Here is a 24,090-nt window from a genome sequence, read left to right on the forward strand (position 1 = left end):
TTATTTTGTAAAATAAAAATTCTAAAAAATAAAACAAAAAACTATATTTAAGAAATATATTTAATACCTTTAGCTGTTACTATCAAAATGTTAGTATTATTGTTGATTTAAAAAATGTACCCATCTAAATGCTCAGGGAGAGAACTAAGGCCACAGATATTTTCATTCTATATATCGAATGCACCAAACGAACATTTTCTTCACAGGTACAAAACAGAGAATGTTCTAGAAAATAATAAAAACGTAGCAGAGGAGGCTGTTTTCAGTGTCTTCAATTTGAGGTGTTGTATTTTCTTATTATTGCTGATGTACTGTACTTTTAACTCGCATATTAAATAAATATATTCTTATATTTGGCTATGAGGCTCAAAGAACTCCTTGAAGAAAAGTAACGCCAAGACCTGTAGTAACATGTCCCCTGAGCTATGAGTAGCTGTCTTGGGGTGCAGCAGTTCCGGATTCTGAGATCCAGGAATTCAGCTGTTCCAAATTGCTTAGCCTACGGGGTTGGATGGTGAGTGGGTGTTGTGTCCTTTTAGGGTAAGCTATGAAGCTAATGGAGAGCTTTTAGGTTGAGTGTCGTCTTTCTTTGACATCAGAGATATCGCCCTGAGTCAGGTAGAATAAGATGCCTCCTCTAGGGAACCAAAAAGAAAGGATTCTATAGTTACCCATGTCCCCTGCCTTGTCTAGAAAGTGCTCATAGAGCAATCTTAACAAAGCTCAGTGTAAGGTGCCATCCAGACCCAACCAAAATCAGAGAACTCAGCAGATGCTGATTAACACCCCTGAGAAATTCTTCCAGTTTCTCTAGAACTTGAGAAGTAACTGTGGTGAAGCATTTTCAACAGACACAGATAGGGATACAGTATTAGCGTTGACAATAAATAAGAGGCTTCCCCCACCTCTCTCCCGCTGAGGTCCACCATGACTGGATGTGCTGCGGTGGGCTGCCTCACTGCCAAGGGTCTCGACTGGCCATCAAGCAGGAAGTGCCTGGCCTTGCAAGCCAGGGTGCAGGGGAACCTGGTCACTGGCAAATGCTGGTAAAGCAAGCAACTTCAACAACAGCAAAATACGTTAGTTACCACCGAGAACATGAAACCAAATATCAGTGTACATCCCTGAGGACTCTGAGTCATTCAATCCACCTCACTCATTCATGTATCATCCCTTTAACAGACTCTTAGTAAGTGTCTACTACCAGAACTGAGGACTTTTCATCTGCACCAGGAAGGGAAGAAACAAAAGTCCATTTGGATTCTATTTTTAAGCTCTTACCCTTACCCAGTGCATGACCTTGAGGTTAAAATGTAGGCATGCAGCAACACTTCTACCTGCTACAGGGTGGTAGCCACTCATAAAAAAAAAGCTTCAGTGTGCAAAAAGTGCTTTGTGATTCTTACTTGAAGGACACAAATAAGACAGAGAAGGAACAGCACAATTAACTCATTATCCAGAACATTCAGCTGCACTTGTGATCTTGAGGACTATCATGAACTCTTGTGTTAAAGGCTCCTAATTTAGAAGATCCAGTCATGCTGCAGTTGCACCTTCTGCCCCATACTAACTTTTCCTGGGGAGATCCTGTGTGGGCACATGGTTCTGTGACAGGCAGCTGCAACGCTGAAGCTTCAAAGTAGTCTCTGGGGAGCAGCACCAGGTAATCCTAGCAAAGACCCAAAAGACAGTTACTCATTTTTCTGGGAGCCCTATCTTGATGATAAAATAACTAAACATACTAGCTAAATTAACAACCAGATGAAATTCCTGGTTAACCTCTCTATAGCAACTTCCTGTTCCTTACCCTGACTCACCAAGACCCATAAATAACTCTGGGGGTGTTCTTTACACAGGGGGTGTTTCAGTGTGAACATTGGTATTTTTCAAACTGCAGAAGAAATTTTACTGTCTCTTCTAAGTCATTTATAAATCCAAAAATTAGCAATAAGCTGTCCATTGATAAGATGCTCCCTTGAGAGGCTGGCTGCCTTCAGCAGAGAACACCCAACGCAGATCATGTCAGATGGCTTTCTGCTCCTTGCAGAAAAAAAGGTTCAGAAAAAATGTTTCACAATTCTTGGTGACTCAAGAGAATGGACTGACCCACAGCTTGTCCTACCAAATGGGAAGAAGAGCATGTTCTAATAAGTGTGCCAAATGAAGCCCACTCAGAATAAATTCTGCTAACCAGCTCTTCAGGAATAAATCTCCAGGCTTCAAGATATGGATAATTTGACAGGTTCTCAGCAATCTCATTGGGTCATAGTGTTGGATGAGACCATCTCAAGTGGGGGAACATCCCTCAAGAGATCCCCATTCATTCAGAACTCTGTCTTACCAAGAGGACTCCTTCTGCCTTGATACAAGCAATCCATGTCCCCGGTGTCAATGAGAACGGGTCTGCAATGCCTTTTCCAGGGATGGTGACGAAAGCTGGCTCCTTGCTTAGCAGGAAGGTGATCTCTTTGCTTTGAGCAGCACCTACCAGAAATTCGAAGAACTGTTGCAGACATCTTTCTAGCAGCTAGTGTTAAGACTTTAGATAGTTCAGTTTCAAGTACTCAGTTTATATCTGAAAAAGTTTAAGATGGTTTACTGATCATGAATACTGATCAGATTTACTACTCTTACTTTTTTTTTAATTTGTATATATGCATATGTACAAAAATAGACCAGAAAGATATTGATAAGATGTTAGCAGTGGTTGCCTATGCTGGAAATGTAATTTTGTATATTTATAAAATAAGAATATTAGCTTCTGTAAGCTGCTGATGAATATTCCTTTTTTATAATATATGCTTATTATATTACACTGACAAGTTATTTTTCTTTTTTATATGAGATTTTTATTTTTATTAATGAACATACATTCATTTTGTTATGAAAATTTTGGGCCTTCTATTTATTTTCAGGGTGCAACATTTTTCCTCTGCATTAAACAGAGAACCTTCTGCAGATGGCTCAGAAACAAACAAGACTTGCATGTGAATCCAAATGAGACTTTTTTCTTGAGAAGAAATGTTTGCTCCAAATCCTTGCATTCACTCTCATTCTACAGACATCTATGTGCCTGGAACTGAGTTCTGGGGACAAGGCAGTGAACACAGTCACATGGTCTTTACTCCCTAATGGTGAGGATGGGGAATTTGAGGGATAGAGATGATAAAACAAGAGAACATGGTACAGGGTGAACAGTGCTGTTTTGGGAAAGGAACATGTAACCCTGGGAATACATCGCTGAGCTCCTGACTCAGACTTGGGGAGAATCACCCCAGAGGATGAGACAACAAACCAAAAAGTATTCTGACTGTACATATAAGTTAACAGAGGGCAGACTGCTGATGGCATTGTCACCCAAGGGTTCTATTAGCAAGAGTTTGGAATCTGAAGACTTTGTCTACAAAGTCCAGCTGTGCACTCAGGCAATTTACTCAACCTCTCAGCTTTGTTGCCTCCTCAGTCCACAAAATTCTTATCAGTTCTGCCTACTGGGTATTAGTTAACCAACCTCCATCCCTACAATCTTGACTGACATGACTGGGGCATGACATCATTTCTTCCCACCCATTCCAATTCTGCTATGGATGCTGAACCTGGATGCTCACATCTTGATCCTAAATTAGATATCATTGGGTGCCATTTTGTGTCTTTATGAGACTTCAAATGCTCCCTGGAATCTGTTTCCAAGAACAATAAAAGCCCTGGTTCTTTATAGGACACACTCCCAGGCCTTGTCCTTAGCTGTGGGTAAGGCTGTATTCTCCTCTCCTGTCCCTCTGAAGGAGAATTTTCAGATTCTTCCTGGAGTTCTGTTGGGATCTGTGCTTCACAGCCTTCATCTTAAAAATTCCTATCCTCACCCACTTCTCCTTGAACTATGTGGTTTGCTTGAAACAATGAGAGAATTAAGAGCAAGAGGCCAAGCTCCCCTAAATAACACCAAAAAGGTGATACCTGCTGTACCATGAATGAGCTATAAAATCAGCTTTGCTCAGTGAAGGTATCATGACACATTGGATCAGCCATGGTACAAAGGTTGCTATATCATTTTTAAAGTCACAGTTAATGATAATTTAACAGAAGAAGTTAAATAATCAGGAACTTTAGAGAATGAGAAGGTAACAAAGAGCATCCAGAGAACTATCCAATCCAACCACTTACTAGGTGTAATGTTTTCTAAGAAGGATTACCTTTGGGAAAATTGGAGAAAATAATTTTTTGATCATTTTTCTTTATTATTGAAAAGAGACTTAGAATTTTACCCACCTGACTTCACCCAAGATGGATAAATGGTTATATGGCCAGAAACGGCTTCAGTTCCAGGGTTTACATATCTCAGAATAATGTGAAACAAGGAGAGATTTGACTTCCCCACGTCCAACATCACCCTTACTTCATTCTGAAAAAGATCAAAAAGCCATGAAGCACAGAAAACAGGTTAAAAGAAATGCTAGCCAACCAATGACTTCATTCTATTTGAGTTTCACTATTGAACTTATATACAACACACACACACACACACACACACACACGCACACACACACACGTGTATGTTCACGCTCACTCAACAAGGACCAAGGAACTATGTGGAAACAATCGAGCCTAACAATGAATTAAAATCACTTACAGTGACAGTATGCTCTCTCAGCCACTGAGATCCTCTTTTGACCTTTTTGTGATCAGGCAGACAGAGCGAAGGATTAGATGGACTAATTTAAGAAAGCCATGGTGACGGAGACAACCACCACTGGCTGGGAAAAATGAAAGGGCAGAAGAGAAGAAAAGGAAAGTGTATTATTTCACACCCTGCCCCCCCATAAGAGACTACTCTAGGACCCATTCCACATAGAGAAAATCTAAATGGTCACAGAAACCAATGGTGGCTGGGGAAAGGTTAAAGACCCCAAACCCATTAGTGATAAAATCTGGATGTCACTAAACTATGCCTATTATGTCTTATGAAGTTTTATCTCAAGCCCTTATCCAAGGAGAAACGTTGGATTTTCCACCTGAAGGAGGACCCAGTGGTTTCCAAGCCCTGAGACTCGTACAATACTCTAAGCATTGCAGAACCCATGCAATTTTAATTTGGAACCATAGACATGTTCAGATCCACTGTGGTCTAAGGAAAGTTCATGAAGTGTGGAAAATCTCAAATCCGGTTCTTTTGGTCTCTTTCCCAGCATCTTTGGTTGCAATGCAGGGCAAATATGTTAAGTGAGAATCTGGTGACAACAGACTGACTTAGGGTAGGATCACTGGCCCTGGATACAGGAGCTATGGAGCTACATGTGACCCACAGTCAGGAATACCTGATGGTCCTCAGAATTTGACTGTATTCATCTTTCAGTGTTAGTTTCAAGTTGGGAGATAAATAAGCAAAGAGGTCACTCAAGGACACCACCAATGTCCTCTGACCAAAAAGACTCAGAAAAATCTATCCTTAGAAATTCATTTATTTGGGTCAACCAAACTTTTTTTCACCTGTGAGAGGGTCTATACCTTGATTGGGCTCTTGGTCAGTCATTGACATGCTACTCTGACTTTATAGAATCCAACATTTTTTGATAATGAAATGAGATCAGAGCATTAAGGAAACTGAATTTCTGTATTTGGGCAGAAGGGGAAGAAAGTGAGGTGTTCTAAGGTTCTAGGTGTTATTTGGGAAAGGCAGATTGGCTGGGGGGAATTTGACCAGGCAAAAAGCACATTAGAATCAGGAAAACTACGAGCCTATCTCAGTTTCTCTATGGAGTATTCCAGACCTGAATCTTCTCAGGAAAGTGTTGAGCTTCCATGGTCATCAGACTTCCTCTTATTGTGAATTTCTCTACCAAGACACAGCTCAAAGGGATCAACCTCCAGGAGAAATTCTGAGGTCAAAACTACTTAATGACTCTACAGGATTTTTTGTTGTAAATATTGCATAAGGGTATAAAGGTAAACAACATATAATCATCCTTACTCTAATGTAAAGAAGGATGGATAAAATAGAGAAGAATGAAACAAATGAGAAGTAAGGGAAAGAATAATTAAATAGCACTAACTAAAACTCATCATTTATTTTTAGTTTCTATTCCCAGGGTAATTTGTATTTAAAAATGATCAATAAAAAAATTAGTGACACTAACTATATTAGAATTATTTAAACTAACTTATTTTATTTTCACACAAATGGCTCTAAAGAAAATGTCCCTTTTGTGATAATATAGCTAATGTCATTTTAGAAACTTCCTTCTTCTTGTGAAAAGTGTCCAGAGATGAGCACCATTTTTATTCATTTCTTCATTTTCTGATTGGTGACCAAATGAAAGTAGCAATGACCTTTGGAATCCACACGTATATTTATCAGCTAAAACTTCACCTTACCCCAAACCCAAGCCTAACCTTAATTGAGACTCCAACCCAGCCTCTGGAGAAAAAGAATCCTGGAATCCACTCTGGGGACAGTTCACTTTCAATGGCCCCTGGAGAGTGTTGCCACCCTGCCGTGAAGCTGTGGCCTACTGGCTGCCTACCTGTACTGAGGTCATCTGGGCATATCCTCTCCAGCTAAACCCAGGAAATGCCAGGGGATCAAATCCAAACCGAAGGTCTCTTCCATTAGGTACAGTGCCATCCTCAATCTCATACTTCATATGATGCAAATTTGGGAAATAGTAGTTATTTTCAGGCCTTTTAAAGGAATAAAATGTAGATGCAGCAAGTTAGGTTCATTGACCATCTGAATATTCTTCACTCCAATAATTACTGCTAAATGAACTCCGCAAAGTTGACAAAGTGCATTAAATAAAGGCAAATGAGAGTGGACCCTCACTCTTTTATCTAAAATACTGTTTTATCAATGAAAACATTCACATAAATATCTATGTGCCAGGCCCTGTTGCTGTGCACCATACATAGATAGAGTGGTGAACAGGATATAAAATGTTTCATATGCTAGTTTACAAGTCAAAGAAGTTTCTCTATGTACACTTTTGATCATTAGAATGACTTTTCTGACTTGTTTTTTTCTGAAACTATATTACAAGTAATGAGAATCTTGCATGACATCACTATATGGGTGGTGCTAACTAATTAAGGGTTTCCTTTAAAGAGTCCTGTTGTGTCAGACACAGAGGAGGATCAAAAATATCCCAAGGCATGTGTGAGGCACTGGGTTCGATTCTCAGCACCACATATAAATAAATAAAGGTCTATCAACAACTAAAAACTATTTTAAAAAAAATACCAATGCTGTGTGGCACTTCAAACTACTTGAAGTTCTTTCAAATGATAAATTTTGCCAATCCAGTCACAAGCTAATAGCAGCTAGTGGTTTTAAAGCCATAAAAACCAATTATAATTAGTCAATTAGTCAAAGGAAAAAAATAAAAGGCTCTGATCCTCTACTTTAAGTAGAATTAGAAGCACTTGTTGGGCATGGTGGTGCATGCCTGTAATCTCAGCAATTAGGAAGTCTGAGGCAGGAGGATCACAAGTTCAAGGCCAACCTCAGCAACTTAGCAAAGCCCTAAGCAATTTTAGCAAGACCCTATCTCAAAATAAAAAAATAACAAAGGCTGCAGATACAGCTCAGTGGAAGAGTAACCCCAGGTTCAATCTCCTGTTCAAAACAACAACAACAAAAAAAAAGCAAGAAAGAAAGGGGGAAAAAAGGAATGCTTATATTTCTGAGGTGAATTTATAGAGAACCTTAAAAGTTTTCATATCCATTGACCCAATAATCTTATTTCAAGGTATCTATTCTAAAGAATGACTTTATATATACACTACCAAAGGATTAATATTAAAATGTTTAAAACAATGAAAACTTAGAAATGTGAATGTACAAAAAATTAGGAAATAAGGATTTTATGAAATATATAACCATTAATATTTTGAGGACAATTTAATGCTAAAAGAAATATTTGTGATATTATGTGAAATTAACAGATAATTTGTTAATAATATCATGACAAATATTCATCATGAAAAAATAAAACTAAATTTCATTCATAAACAAAATCTAGAAAAAATATACTAAAAGTACTAAAAAGGATTATCTCTGGGTGGTAAAATGAAGATTCTTTTCTTTGCCTTTTTACTATCAGAAACATTTACGTTCTACAATGAAAGTTTATTAAATTTATAATAAAATTATTTAGAAAACAAACTGAATGTAAATACTTTTCAAACTTACACACAAACCTAAAAATGCTCAGAAAAAAATCACAAACTAACATTTGGGAGGACATAATACAAAAGGTCACAAGATTTGCCAGGCAGGAGAAAAGCTGATATGCCATATACATGGGGTTGACCACCCTTCATTTCAGTTGTCATTTGCCACTATATCAAAGGACATATTCTAAATTTCGAGGTGTATACACATATACATATGTGCATATGTGTGTATGTACAAATGCAAAATATGAAAAATATATGCTAAAATGCAAAAGGTTGATATTTTTCCCTATGGTTGGGTAATTCAATTTTTATTTGGTTGCATTATATTATTTGGTTGCATTATATTATTCTACCTACATAGACGGAAGAAGAAAAAACATTTGCTAGAGTAGGGAAAAACTCATTTTGTAAACATAAGGGTGAAAAGGAGCAAAACAGAACACATTTACATTACAGAAAATCACAAATCGCTTCTGGTCCTTCACATGCCCTACTGGCTTCAGGAAAACAAATTTACAGATGTATTCTTTCTCCTGGACCTTCTACAAGGCCCAGCAGGGAGAGCCAACTAGGAAGACTGAAAAAGCACAGCATGGTGATCCTGACCTTTAGAATCCAAGTGTTGAAAACAATGAGATACAAATACTAGATACAAATCACTGTAACTACATACAAGATTTTAAAAATTAATCTGTCCGTGGTGCAATTAGTAAAGAAGGTGTCTGGTTTTCTGTGCATTTCCCAGAGTTTCCAGCACATGATTAAAAGTCAGAATATTTACACTTAAATTTTCCCTCCCTCCACTGAGAAATGATTACGAATGGATCATGTTTTATATATATTTGTGTGTGTGTGCACATGCACACCTGCATGTGTGTGTGTGTGTGTGTGTGTGATCTATAAACAGCAGATGGGGTGACAATAAGCTGCTACTTGTATGGCCCCCTCTGGGTCTCAATCTCCATGTTGCTTTGCTGCTCTTAGTTCATTTTAACTTACTTCTGCATGAGATGAAGCCCTCTTCCCCACTCTGGAAGTTTTCTTACCCTCTGGTTGTGACACACCTGATCTGGCCGCTCACTCCCTAATGACTCTGAGGGAGCAGCAGAAACTAAATGCCAGTGGTCCAGGAACCCGGGCATGTGCCATCTGCCCCTTATTCCCTCTCTCTTTCAAGAACTGGAGCTGGCTCTCTGCTTGGTTCCTCCATGCCATGACTTGTCCATGGGGGTTCACCCAGGTGAACATACCCCATGCTTCTCGATTCCTCATGCCCCCCTGTCCTTCTGCACCTGTCCACTTCGAATCTGGAAACTCTGACATGCAGGTGTTCCCTGGCTTACAAAATGGAATAGGTTTTTATGGGCATCATTATCTCCTATTTTACTTATCTCATAGACAAATGTCCAGATTTTGAATTATATTGTACAGCTTTTTCATCTACTTTTGATTCCTAGGACTCCTTTGCTCTTGGCTACAGTGGCAGTACAGATGGGGAGGTCTTAGCTTCCCATCACATGAACACAGGAGGAAACCTCCGGAAGACTCACCTCTGGCACGCCTTCCCCACCACATGCTCTCGGCATTGGCATGTTCCAGAGTGCCCGCTGCACACAGACGTGAGTGTCCCGCCAATGTCACACTGACACCCTGGAAGTCAGGAAACAGCTGTGGTTACCATCATACCATCCCCATACTGAACACTTCCCTCCATCTACAAGAAAGGAACACTAAAAATCTCAGGGTTACAGCACCACCTCTCTTCCAATCACACCTTGTATCTGGCAAGGGTTTGAAATAGGCAGGAGTCTTCCTAGTGGCAATGGCCTGTCCCTCCAAAAGTCCGCTTCTAAGTTGGAGGTGCATGACCACAGGCCAGTTGGAACACAGATGCCCAATGTGAAGCTAGTGATAGACCAAGAGCTGAACTAGATTTGGAAACAGTACTATTGTAAATAAGGTATAAACTAAGAAGGGGCCACGTGAGACATTCAAGGGTAAACTTCAAGGGACCAACTGTTGCTGTGATTTCGTTATTTAATACAACCCTATCTCCAAAAGTCTGGCTTTTCTGATAATACAAAGAACAGTTTTAAAGTCACTAAGTCTTGATGTTATTTATAACATTAACAGATATCTTCCCATTCCAGGTATATTTCTTTTAACAGTGTACGATAGAAAAGAAGTGGAAACAGCCCCATTTGCAATTTATGACTAGTATCAACCAAATATTTGGCCCAATGCCCCAGACAGAGTATTTAAGCACATCCCAGAAAATCAGCCTGAAGACAGCGAACATAGGAGAAAGGTTATTCTGATAGTCTGTGTCCTTGAACGCTTTGCTCTTCTCAGGACACCCTGGATGTAGGTACTACCTTGACACCCAAAGTAATTTCTCTTTTCCAAAGCGAAATATCCGTCTTCACAAGTATCACAGGCATCACCACTCACACGGACCTTGCAGTGACAGTCACCGTCTCCCTGTAGAACAATGAGCCAGATGACAAAATTTGATACCGTTATAGATTTCATCTTCAAGACTGAAAAATGGCTCATTGTACAATAAGCAGCAAGAAAAAGATGACCATGAACGGCACGCCTGGAGAAGTACTAACATGCTCCCCAGGAACTCCTCAATCAATTGCTCCACATCCCGTTGGTCTATGAAAACCAGCCCACAATACCTGCCCACATTACCTGTCCACACTCTCCAACTCCACTCACTGTTCCTGCCTCGTGGCACTGGCACTCTGTAGAGATAAGAAAGTGTCCTGAAACCAAGGGTCATCCAAAAGACAGCTCCCTGGCTCTGGGCACATTTCACTTCTGCAATACAACACCTACAGGTAGACTTTCCTGCACCCTTCAGCATCGATACCGATTGCACTGCTGAGGCCTAAAATTGGATGGCTTTCTGAGGCTAGCAGAACAGACCAACAAACACGATCCATCTAGGAGGATGGTTAGTTTATGGCTACTCCAAGACAAAACTGCAACCTCATGGGATTTGAATGTCAAGGTCATTGTTGATGTACTTGCATGAAAATGTACTCTATTTAAAGACACTCACTTCAGCAGGTACAGTGATGCATACCTGTAATCCCAGTTACTGTGGAGGCTGGAGCAGGAGGATCATAAATTCAAAGCCAGCCAGGGTAACATAGGGAGACCCCATCTCAAAAAAAGATATACAGCCGAGTGTGGTGGTACACACCGGTAACCCCAGTAGCTTGGGACCCTGAGACAGGATCGCAAGTTCGAAGCCAGCCTCAGCAATTTAGTGAAGCCCTAAGCAACTTAGTGAGACCCTGTGACCCTGTCTCAGAATAAAAAATGTGTTAAAGGGCTGGGGATGTAGCTCAGCGATGAAGTGCCCCCAGGTTCACTCCCCAGCACCAAAAAAAAAAAAAAACCAGAGATATTCAGGGCTGAGGATGTAGCTCATGGTAATGCATTTGCCTAACAGATGTGAGGCCCTAGGTTAGATCCCCAACACAATAAAAAATAAAAAGAGAGAGATTCGCCTAATTTAGTACATTTAACCTGCTATGTTCAACTTGTTATCCTGGTTTCAATACATGTATAAAATTATAATAAAATTAAGCCAGAAAGAGTGAATCATAGAAACAAAGAGGTAAAAAAAATATTTATCAAGAAGTTGCTGTTACAGACAATAAAATACATATGGAAACAGGATGAAAATCCCTCGCTGAAATTTTTGAAAATGACAGAATTTCTGCCAAAAGTGTCAGGGGAAGACATCAAACACTGCACAGTAGGGGTGCATAGGTGACTAATAAATCTATAAATCAGAACAAGGCACCGAATAACACACACACAAAATTACACAGGATTTTGGACAAACCAAATTGCTTCAATAAATGGCTTTTTGTGAGTTTATTTATTGAAACAGAGAAAATTAAGAGGAAGTTACAAAATAAGAAGTGATGGTGTATAAATACTTTACCTGAACATCCACTGGGATTTTCTCTGGCCAGATTCCAATATAATGGTTTGCAGATACTACAAGTAGGACTTTCCACATGAAGCTTGCATTGGCAATACCCCTTAAAATGCAAATCAAACTAACATTTGACATCTTGGAATTAAAACCTGTTTTCAAAACAGTGTTCTGGGTAAAGGCTTGTCACAGAAATACAATATGGCCATGAAAAGTAAATTAATTGTATCCAGGGGGAACAACAGCACTGGGTTAATTTCAACAGGCTAATTGCTTTTTGTAAAGTTCATTTACTTGTTACACATATAATCCACATTTGCTATTAAAAAGAAATCAGGAAAGTACCGAGAGAAAAAAATAAATGTCTTTCTTGTAATATTCCCAGTGTCTGCTGATGCTGTTACCGTGTGGAATACAAATTTACATGGAAACGTATCTGAATATGCATGATGCTGGGAATCAGTAAAGAATGGTATTTTACTAAGAATGCTTTTATAAAATTTAAGATTCACTGCCTGGGGCTGGGGTTGTGGCTCAGTGGCAGAGCACTTGCCTCGCCCATGTGAGGCACTGAGTTCAATCCTCAGCACCACATAAAAATAAATAAACAAAGTAAAGTATTGTGTCCAAGTATAACTAATATATATATATATATATATATATATATATATATATATATATATATATATATATAGAGAGAGAGAGAGAGAGAGAGAGAGAGAGATGTCAAGCCTCATTGTAAGGAGGACAAAACATCTGTCCCTCTGTCCATCTAATGCCTGAAGTCACATCTCTAGGTCATAAGATCAAGAAGAGAGATCATTTCTAAAGACCCTAGAAAACTTCAGAACACCACACTATGTGCTTAGAATACTAAAAAGGAAATGGGGATTACTTTGTGCATAGCCTGTTTTATTTAATTTGTCCTTGGCTACTGAAGGAGCCTTGGCAGGACTCCATAGTGGCAACACCATCAGAGTATCTGACAATAAAGGTTAAGCTCAAAGACTCCAGAATAAAAAAATTAATTAAACTATATTTGTTACTGGAGAAAAAACCCACAAAATCATAGGCATTTTGAAAAAAGAACACCGACCTCTTTAAGCAACGTGTGCCTTATTTCAATTTACTTTTAATTTCAGGAAGCTCCCACATGGTTAGTCTTGAGTAAGAATCAGAATAATAAGAGCTGCCAACTTTATACACATCCTCTACTTACCAAGCTGGAGTCGATGGTACCAGCTGGGTCACAAGCACCACTGGAACCTGCATATGATTTAGAGATGTTTTAAATGTCTGACAGTTAATGGTTTCCATGCTTCAAGCTTTAAAAGTTCTGCTTGTTTTTTAAAATAGCACACCTGTATGTATGTTTTTGATAAGTGCAAGGCAAAGGGAGTCTTCCTGAATAATGTTCACGATCCTTGATCCCAAAGTGCCCCCTTTGTCACTGAACAACTCTATTCCTTGCCCACTAACAAAATTTCGTTGCTACTTGATGGAAGAAACCGGGGGGAATAAAATTTTAAGCACATCTATAATTGTCCAGAAGAGGGCAATATTATACCAAGAGATGGTCACTTGTTACAGGATTTATTCATAAGTTTGTCCTTTGGTTAACCAAGTGTTAATTCTTCAATTATCAAGCCCCCTTGTTTCCCACCTGCATTAAAGGTCTTCTAAAAGTTTGTTCTACTTAGTTATTCATGACAGTAGAATGTATTTTGACACATCATACAGGCACATCCTACTCTGGGATTCCCTTTCCTTCCGAGGACCCTCGGGCCTTCCCAGGCAAGAGCAGCCCCTCTGGCTGGTACCTGAAATTTCCACCCTCAGGAAAACCTGGTCTTGAGGATTCTGGTGAGGAAGGTTCTAGGCAATGAAGTCTGTGCTACAGCCTATACCAGTAGGCTCTGAGCACCACGGCTCCAAGGGGTTATGAAAAGCACAAAGGGATCCGAGGAAACCACGTTCTCCCGGTGGAAAATCTGGGTCTCCTGGGTCAGCCTCACAAGTCTCTCTCTCTCTCTCTCTCTCTCTCTCTCTCTCTCTCTCTCTCTCTCTCTCTCTCTCTCCCCCTCTTTTTTCCCAGTACTAAGGATTTAACCCAAGAGTGCTTTGCAGCTGAGCTACATTCCTAGCCCATTTTTGTTTGTTTTGTTTTACATTTTGAAACAGGGTCTCACAAAGCTGCTGAGGGCTTCACTTAGTTGCTGAGGCTTGCCTTGAACTTTCCATCCTCCTCCCTCAGCCTCCTGAGTCATTGGGATTATTGGCGTGTGCCAGTGTACCCAGCACAAGTCCCTCTTTTAACAGAGCAAGAGACCTTTGAAATCACCAGGAGCTCCTGGCCCACACTGGAGGCTCCCTCACCAGGGAGCTTGGGAAGGACACAGGCAACTCATTTCTGCCCCTTCTGCCACATATCACACCCAACTCACTTTCATTCTCAGATTTCCATCTGCTCCTTGACTCACTCTTTCCTGACTGCATGGGCTTCAGGGCACCCCAGGTCCCTCCCTTCGTGCCAATGCTGAAGTGTGATGACAGTCCCTCCGGGGATCAGAGGCAGGAAAGGAGCAAGGGCAGAAGCACGGCCCAGGCCTCACCCAGCCCTCAGCAAGTGGCCTGGTGGAAAGACCCCAGTGCCTCCCATCAGTGCTGAGAGTCAGTAAGGAGAGCCAGCCTTACTCTGCCTGGGCACAGGGGCCAAGATCGCTAGGTTACGCTCAAAGAAGATGCTTTTCCACACTGATATACACAGAGAATTGACATGTAATTTAAAAACCCAGATATATATTACATGAGAATTTAAATTATTTTTTAGTTAGAAACAAACAATCCTTTGTGAATAATGATGCCTAGGTGAATATGTGAGATATGTGTTTTCAATGGACTTGAACTGGGGCAGATTGGGTCAAATGTGTCGGGGTGACCACGGATGGTTGCAGCTTCTCTGGGAGGTTGGCTTCACACACAGAGAGGAACCGACTCTCCAGCATTCTGCTGGCTTCTCTACCTTGACAGTAGGGGAAGTCATAGGCTCCTGAGAGACATCTGTCACACCGCTGTCCTGTTATCCCTGGCAAGCATTCACACTGTCCAGTCACCGGGTGGCAAGGCGTTGGGTAGGATCCAAGGGCTGAGCACTGGCAGGCTGGAGGAAAAGAAATCAGTCAGACTCAGGGTCTGGGCTGTGGAAGGGGCTGCCTCTCCTCTGACCTTCTCCTCTGAACTTTTTTAGCCAGAGGATTTCACAGCATCCCAGATCAGACCCCTGGGGTGGGGCCACAAAGACACAAATGCAAGTTCCAGCTCCATCTCTTACTAGACCTAGAACCTGGAACTAGATACTCAACTGATATAAACTTCAGTTTCCCTTCCCATAAATAGGACTGACACTAGCATCTACTTGATACAATCGTTGTAAGTATTAATGAATACTAGAAAGAGCTGGGATACCTACTCTCACAGTGACCACTCAGGAAACACTAGATTCTATTGTTATAATTTTGTATTCAGCCAGATTGGCTGGTGACTGGCGAGGGTTTGGGGGATGCTTCTCACACACAGCAATGGTGTTCATAAGAGAAGAATGACAGGGACAGCTGATGGGAGATGAGACTCACTGAAGGATCCACTCTACATTCTACTGGGAACTGAGTGCAAACCACTCCAACCCAGACCAGCCTATAACTGAACCCTGTTTTCCTTTGCCCTCCTCTCTTCATATCTATTTTCTCAAGGTCTAGTGGAGTTCAATAATCAAGGAAAAATGTTACACATCGGGAGTGGGAATGGATGGAAAAGGCATCCCAGTATTCTTTGCCCGGCTTCAACCTGTTACCATCATCTGTGGCAAAGGGGGTGAATACACACTTATAGGTGGAGAGGACAGATTCTGGCCACTCCCCTCTTGGCTCCTTTCCCACTGAACCCTGCAGGGCTGGAGTTGTTGAGTGTCACTCCCATTAGAACTGTGAGCACCCTGCTCCTGGATTGGTATGCCCAGAGGATACAACCCAGCTAACTTCTTCAGCCACATCTTAAGAATGGAAGGCACTGGAAAGATCATCACATTGCATTTCACCACAACATGGTGAAGATCAGAAGTTAAGTGGCACTCTCAGAGTCACCAAAGTAGTCTGTAGCAAAGGGCTTCTACCTCTGGGGTGAGACACATCTGGATCCAAATACCAGCTGTGCCACTTGTTATGGTTTAGACATGGTGTCCCCAAAAAACTCACATGTGAGACAATGCAAGAAGATGTGGAGGAGAAATGATTAGGATGATTGGGTTATAGCTTTAAACTAATCAGTGAATCAATCCCTGATGGGATTAACTGGATGGTGGCTAGAGGCAGGCAGGGTGTGGCTAGAAGAAGTGGTTCATTGGGGGCATGGCTATGGGGTATATATTTTGTATATGGAGGGTGGAGTCTCTCTTTCTCTTTCTCTGCTTTCTGATCACCATGTGAGCTGCTTCCTTCTGCTACACTCTTCCGCCATGATGTCCTGCCTCACTTGGAGCCCCAAGGAATGGAGTCAGCCTTGTATGGACTGAGACCTCTAAAACCATGATCCCTGAAATAAACTTTTCCTTCTTTAAAATTATTCTGGTCAGATCTTTTAGTCACAGCAGCAAAAAAAAAAAAAAAAACAAAAACAAAAAAAACTGACTTAAACACCACTTAATAGCTGTACAGTCATTAGCAAGTTATTTAGTCTTTTAAAGCCTCAGCTTCCTCTCCTGTAAACTGATATAGAACCTACCTGATGAGGTCATTAAAGAATCATCAGAAATGAGGTACAAGAAGCCCTGAGCATGATGTTTGGCAAAGAAGAAGTACCCAGTGTTTGCTCTTACTGATGTTGCTCTAAATAACAAACTCCCCCAGTGCACGTGGGAATGTTCCTTACACTATTCCACATTGAACTAATGGCAGGCAATGAATAAGTATTTCTGACATCCAAATTTATGACCAGAACATGCAGTTTAAAAACAATGACCACCTTTTTGCCAGTTCTCAAGAATTCCATACTAATTGAGACTTTGGGAAAGAAAAGAACTATATAGTAAAGTCTCTCTTCTGATGTTTTATTTATAGGTACCCTTGGGATGTGAAAAGCCCCACATGACCAAGCCTTGGAGCACTGCACCCTTTGTGGGGACAAGACCATGCTGTTTTCATTGTTTGACAGGACTTAATTCAGCCTGTATGTGGTGATTTACCCTGAAAGTGCTTTTTAGTAATAATAATAATAATTAAAAACAGAGTTTGCCACTGTTTTCATTGGAATCATAAAATAAAATCTCACTAATGGAGGGGAACGGAGCTAGTTTTATCCTCCACAAATTACCTGAGAACTCAACAGGCTGTATGATTTGTTCAGAGCGACATGATTAGTGGCAGATTCAGGGAATTTACCATCATCCCACCCTATTTTATATCCATCCAACCAGCAGGTATTGATTGGCAACCTACCACATTTGATGACATCATGGCTAGGTGCTATGGTGGAGGTAAATACAAAAATACATATTCCCTGATCTCAAAGAGCTGGAGAATTACTGACATAGTATGAAGTGCCCTACCCCACGAGAAACTAAATGTGAGAAACATGCCAAATGCTACTCTAGCAGATGTTGAAAGACAACAGAACAAAGACTGGAAGTGTTCTCTTATGACACTGTGGCCCCACTAAGCCTGTCTGCAGAGATTAAGCCCCTTCTAGCGGCAAGTTTCTGAGCAAATGCTCTTGGACTTTGTGCTGGTTAAATTCTGTAAGTCACTTTGACTAGGTAGGCTGTGGTTGGTACCTAGATGTTTGATCAAACACTAGTCTAGAGGTGCCACAAAGATATTTTTTAAATGAATTAATTAACATTTAAATCAGTAGGTTCTTGAGTAAAGCAAACTATATTCCATAATGCAGGTGGGCCTTATACAATCAATTGAAGGCCTTAAGAAAAAAAAGATTGATGAACCTCAAAAAGGAATTCTGCCTACATACAGCCTTCAGATTTGAGTTGCAAAATGAACTCTTCCCTGCGTGCCTCCCCTGCAGATTTTGAACTTAAGATCCCCACAGTTGTGTGAGACAAGTCTTGAAATCGATCAACTCTCCACCCCACACACATGCCCTATTGGTTCTGTCTCTTTAGAAAACAGATTTTTGGCATTAAGAAGAATGTTTCTAAAGGAACAGAATCTTAAGAATGAGTTCTCTGAGTTGGTTTGGGGGTTTGTAGAAAATTAGTTTTCCAATATGATTAGATTTAGAGGCACTGATGGCTTTATTTTTAGCAGTGGCAAGAGGACTAGAAGTCCGTGACTTGATGTGGCAATAGAGATACATATAAATATCATTATTGCATGCTCCTTATCAAAGCTTATAGGAGGCAAGTTTATAGGAGGCAAATTTCTGAGTGACTATGTATTTGCTTACTTAGAACATTTTTGTCAAACTAATGAGTATAATGAAGTTGGCTAATTGTTCCTAATTTTACTGTACAAAGTTCAGAAAGAAAAGGGAAGGAGTTCTAGAATTGGAATGTTTGGATAGGGCAGAGTATAAATGACTTGAAATTTTCTATGTCTTTCCCAGAAGAAGCCCTTACTTATCTCTTATAGCCTCAGGGCTGAGACTGCTGAAAACCAAACCCAGAGTTTTCATCTTGTGGGTGGCTGAATCACAAGGCCAATCAAATTGCCAATGTTGCAGAATATGTGCCATTAAAAACGGGCACAATTGAGAAGGAATGGGGTTCTGAAAAATTGGTTTGGAGACATATGGGAAGATCATGATGAAGAGAGGACCCCAAACCCCTAAATTCCATGAGTCTTGTTTGCCAGTAGAAGTAGTCACTCCATTGGCATCTGAGTGGATCTGCTTTCCCTATAAAAAGTATAGTTTTCTTGAGATTGTTGACTTGCAAGACACTGAGGGCTTTCCTCTGTACCTGCCCTGCCACCTCTCTTTCCTTCTAGACTGACAACAAGATTCAAGCCCCAGCAAGTGCTGCACGGGAGGTACAAAGTGTGACCCATAAGAGGCGTGCTACACTCCAAAACGATTTGTGATTTTTCAAGTTTAAATATGGCTGGGCATGGTGGCACACACTGATAATCCCATCGGCTCTGGAGGCTGAGGCAGGAGGATCACAAGTTCAAAGCCAGCTTTAGCAATGGCAAGGCGCTAAGCAACTCACTGAGACCCTGTCTCTATATAAAAATACAAAAGGGGCTGGGGGTGTGGCTCAGTGGCTGAGTGCCCCTGAATTCAACCCCTGGTACACCCCCTGCCCCACCAAAAACCAGACTTATGAAGAATATGTGTGAAATAGATACTAAAGATATAGGAGCTGTTACTATTGAATTAGAAAACTTAAATACAATGGGGACCCTGGAATAGCAGGGCCAAATGGTAGCACCCAACCACCAAAAGCAAGATGGGCATAACTAATGGACAACACAGTCAAAACAGCAAATCAGTATCGCCTGACTCACAGTGTTGGAGGGTGCTGGCTAGTTAATCATGGTGTTCCTAGACGTGAAATTGATAGGAAGTCATTTAGAGTCTTAATCTGCTGAGAGCCATTGCCAAGTAGGAATGATGCGTGGCAATTTCTTTGTCAGCCTACCCCATGTTGCTTAGAGGAAGGACTCTCCATATTGGACCCAGGTCATTTGCAGTGACATTGCATGTAAGGTGACCTTGCTCAAGGACCAGGGCGGATCCAGGTTTAGGGTGTATCCTGCTGGGATTAGGGAATATCCCGTTCCTTGGGTTTAGGGCGGTTCCAGGTTTAAGGTGTACCCTGCTGGGAATAGGGAATATCCCGTTCCTTGGGTTTAGGGCGGTTCCAGGTTTAAGGTGTACCCTGCTGGGAATAGGGCGTATCCTGCTGCCTCAGGCGAGCAGCTCCTTGAGTTCCCATTGAGTTCTCGCGGGATTCGGAGAGTATTTGGGATTCAGAGCCTGGTGGAGAACGAGGATTTTGCCCAGAACATGGATTTCCCCAGAACGTGTGTGTAGAGTGCTGGTGACAGTTTGAGAATAAAGAGTTGCTGTTTGAATCTACAAGGTGTGAGGGCTCCTGATTTTGTGCCCAGCCAGACTGCGGCATTAATCTGTGTAAATGGAAGAGTTCTAGGTCAAGTAGAAGTCTAACTTGAAACATAAAAACAGAGAGTCATGCCCCCTCAATCAATTCCTAGATTTGACCCAGTTTCCAGATTCAGACTCCTTGAATAAAGGAGAGGCTGAAGCCCTTTGAGGAAGGACTTCTCTACATTATCAAAAACTTAATTTGTTAATCTATCTCCCAGTCTTCCTCAATGGGACTATGACTTCTTGCCAGGATGAGTGTGCACTGAGGAAAAGGAAATATGCATAACTTTCAGGGATTACTGGACACTGGCTATGAACTGTCACTAATTCTATGAGACCCGCCAATATAATTGTAGCCTTCTATTTAGGGACTTATAGAGGTTGAGTGATCAACAGAGTTTTAGATTAGGTCTTCCTCATAGTGGGTTCAGGATCCCTGCATCTGTCCTGTGGTCCCCCCCCCCCCATTTTGGAATTTACAACTAGCATAAACTACTCACTAGCAAAATCTTTCCATTGGTTCACTGACCTGTGGAGTGGGGGTTATTAAGATGGATATGACCAGATGGAAGCCCTTGGATCTGTCCTCGTAAGGTTCTCTAGAAGCAGCTTATGTTCTGAATCAGCACCCAATATATGGTGCTATCTTTTCCACATCCTGAATCTGTGGGTCAGGAATCAAAGGGTGGAAACAGGAGTGGCACCAGTCACCACTACCCCTAGTATCCCACTAGCAAAAGTTTTGTCTCTCGTCCCTGATATTTTTTATGCTCTGCTGGTCTAAAGGTCTTTCTTCCAGAGGGAGTAATGTTTCCACTGGAGAGAGGTGGTGCAATGATTTCATTGAAGTAAAAGTTAAAACTGCCCCCTGGCCACTCTGGGTTCCTCATGTCTCTGAATCAACAAAGATGGGAGTAATTATGTTCCTCTGATAATCAAGGGAAAATGGAACCGCCCTTCCACAAAGGAGGTAAGGAAGAACATGTCTGTAATACAAGGAAGAAATCCTTCCTGGTATGTAGTATCACCATGCCCTGTTATTGAGATCAATGAAAAAGTCCAAAGTCTTCCCATTGAGGCAAGACTGCTGATGGTCTAGACCCTTTAGAAGTGAAGATTTGGGTCACTCCATAATGACCACCAGAGGTGCTAGCTGAGGGCAAAGAAAATAGGTAATGCATACTGAAAGAAGATACCAGTTATGACCAGGGGACCCATCACAAACATGGGGACATAAGTGTAACGAGTATTTCTTTGTTGTGTTGTATGTATTCACATGTACATGAAACGAGTATCTTGTTTTTTTTTCCCTCTCTCATCCTCTTGCCATATAATGTTAGATGTATAGACTTTGTGCTATAGTATTTAAGTTACAGGATAGCAAGAAGAAGTGTGAACATCACCCAAGGACTTTACATTCTCTTCTGAGGAAGGGGTTGCTGTGTTTCCAGTTGTAAGCTAGATAGTTCTATCATGTTAGGCAGAATTATGACCTCATTATACTCTTTTATTTTAATTTTTAGTTGTAGATGGACACAGTACCTTTATTTTATTTATTTATGTGGTGCTGAGGATCAAACCCAGTGCCCCACACATGTGAGGCAAGTGCACTACCACTAAGCCACAACCTCAGGCCCTTGTTATCTTTCCTCAGAGATTAAATTTGGTTTAAGGAGATGTGTATGGGTGCCAAGATGGTTGGGGATGGTGGTGAATTGTGTTGGTTAATTTTACATGTCCACTTGGCTAGGCTATGGTGCCCAATTGGTTGGTCAAGCAGCTATTGAGGTGCTGTTGGGAAGGTCCATTTCAAATGAGATGGACATTTAAACCAGGAAACTGAGTAAGCAGCTTACCCCTTCATCATTGGATGGGAGAGCCCCATCCAATCAGCTGAAATCCTTAAGAGAAAAGAAGCTGATATCCCTCTAAGAAGGAAAAGGAGGAATTCTGTTTCCAGACTGTGTTCTGACTATAGGTCTCCAGCCTGCAAGCCTGCAGATTTCAGACCTGCCAGCCCCTACCCTGGCATGAGCCAATTCCTTAAAATCTCAATCTCTCTCTCTCTCTCTCTCTCTCTCTCTCTCTCTCTCTCTCTCTCTCTCTCTCCACACACACACACTCATACCCTATTGATTTTGTTTCTCTGGAGAACCCTGGATACTTCCTTCTGCTATCTCTGCCCTAAGGAAACTGAATGTACATGGAAGGCAGGAAGGGTACCTGCCTCGTTTGCAGTAGCTACAGCTCTGTAGCATGATGGGACAGCACAGATACTGGACCTTAGGGCCACAGGGATTTTCCAGGGAGCCTCAGGAGAGGCAGTTACACTCTGGAAGTGAAAACAAAGACTTGACCCTAAAAGCACGTACCTTATTTTATTAAAATGGTGGATTACTCAACTTGGCATCTGGCTTCCCATTTCAGTCCAGCTGTCAGGGAAGGCTTCCAAACCTCAAACCCAAACTCCAATACTGGCAGTGCTTTTCTCAGTCTTGGAAATACTATAAGACTATAAGACTTTTTAAATATTTTAATTCTGTTCTTTGTCTTGGTCCAGGTCTTTTGGAGTTCCTGGGATAGTTTACTTCTTCCCCATCGACTCCTCATTGTTTGGGCCCTCAGACATTTTCTCTCCCAAGGAGTGTAAATAATAATAATAATAATAATAATAATAATAATAATAATGCAGGGTGAATTTCCCTTATCTGAAATACTTGGGTCAAGAAGTATTTTGGATTTCAGATGTTGGAATATTTGCACATACATAATGAGATATATTAGAAACAGGACCCAAGTCTAAACATAAAAGTCATTTCTGTTTCATATACACCTGACATGCAAAGCCTCATGGTAACTTTCTACAATACTTTTAGTACACCTGTGTTTTGACTGTGACATGTCACATGAGGCCAGGTGTGGCATTTTCTACTTGTGGCATCATGCTGGCACTCATGAAAATTTCTAGTTTGGAGTATTTTGAATTTTGGATTTTTGGATTAGGGATATTCTACCTATATATAACAACAAAAGTTCAAAGGGACAGAACTCTTGTCTGCTATGCTCCCCAATGTCTCCCAGCACCAAGCCCAGTCCTGATCCATACTGCATGCCAGGAGACGTTTGTTCAAGGAGAGCATGAGCAACCACTAAGATCCTTTTACAGGCTCTGACCTGAATCTGTTCTTGATATGTGTTATCGCATTGAGTCTCGCCATGTTACTGTGAAACAGGTATTATATGAGTAATGTCATCCTGTTCACCTTGAGTAATAAACTCAAAGAGTGAGACAACACTACCTAGAAAACATGCAAATTAAAAGTTGCACAGAGCTCCTTATTGTTCAAGGGATGATTGTATTGCCTAAGATTTTTGGAGTTTTTCCTTCTGGTTGGAAAGCAGGTTAGCACCTTATTAGTCAAAGCCACAAAACCAGCAATTAGTCCCACAATAAATATTACAAACCCTCTTCTTTGGATCTGAGAACTGGAGAAATTAAATCTATAGCAAATCCTAAGCCTTTCCAACCAACCATGTCAGTATTCTCTTAGATAAAAACAAAATTTCAAAGGGAAGGGCCAGTTCAAGGCAAAATTGTACAAAATTTGGCTTCAGACTACTCCCCCAACCAACCACATGGTATTTTCCCTCCGGAGATGGTGGGAGGCTCTCCTAGGAGCATCTTAGGCCAGAAACCTCCCCCAGCACCCTTTGCCATCGGCTAGGTACCTTTGTCCTTGTCCCTTGGCTGGTTTGCCTGACTTGTGAGACTATTCCAACCAGGGGGAAGGAGGCTAGACTTCTCACTGGCAACATATAAGAGTTTTCTAAGGGAAGAA

The 24,090-nt window shown here is 41.2% G+C and overlaps 1 protein-coding gene across 3 annotated transcripts in view; it reads right to left on the bottom strand.

Moving 5' to 3' along the window:
• Lama3 (laminin subunit alpha 3) overlaps positions 1-24,090 on the bottom strand; it is a 230,644-nt gene that overhangs the window by 117,094 nt on the left and 89,460 nt on the right. For all 3 annotated transcript variants that reach the window (XM_026388028.2, XM_026388027.2, XM_026388026.2), the window contains exons 13-23: positions 15,156-15,293; positions 13,353-13,399; positions 12,140-12,239; positions 10,870-10,922; positions 10,548-10,653; positions 9,723-9,822; positions 6,522-6,678; positions 4,270-4,402; positions 2,342-2,484; positions 1,572-1,669; positions 906-1,059 (exon numbers count right to left, since the gene is read on the bottom strand). In XM_026388028.2, the coding sequence (XP_026243813.2) occupies positions 906-1,059; positions 1,572-1,669; positions 2,342-2,484; positions 4,270-4,402; positions 6,522-6,678; positions 9,723-9,822; positions 10,548-10,653; positions 10,870-10,922; positions 12,140-12,239; positions 13,353-13,399; positions 15,156-15,293 (1,229 nt within the window). The remainder of the gene's footprint in view (positions 1-905; positions 1,060-1,571; positions 1,670-2,341; positions 2,485-4,269; positions 4,403-6,521; positions 6,679-9,722; positions 9,823-10,547; positions 10,654-10,869; positions 10,923-12,139; positions 12,240-13,352; positions 13,400-15,155; positions 15,294-24,090) is intronic.

The sequence above is a fragment of the Urocitellus parryii genome, chromosome 13 (genome assembly GCF_045843805.1).
Source record: "Urocitellus parryii isolate mUroPar1 chromosome 13, mUroPar1.hap1, whole genome shotgun sequence".
NCBI classification, from domain to species: domain Eukaryota; kingdom Metazoa; phylum Chordata; class Mammalia; order Rodentia; family Sciuridae; genus Urocitellus; species Urocitellus parryii.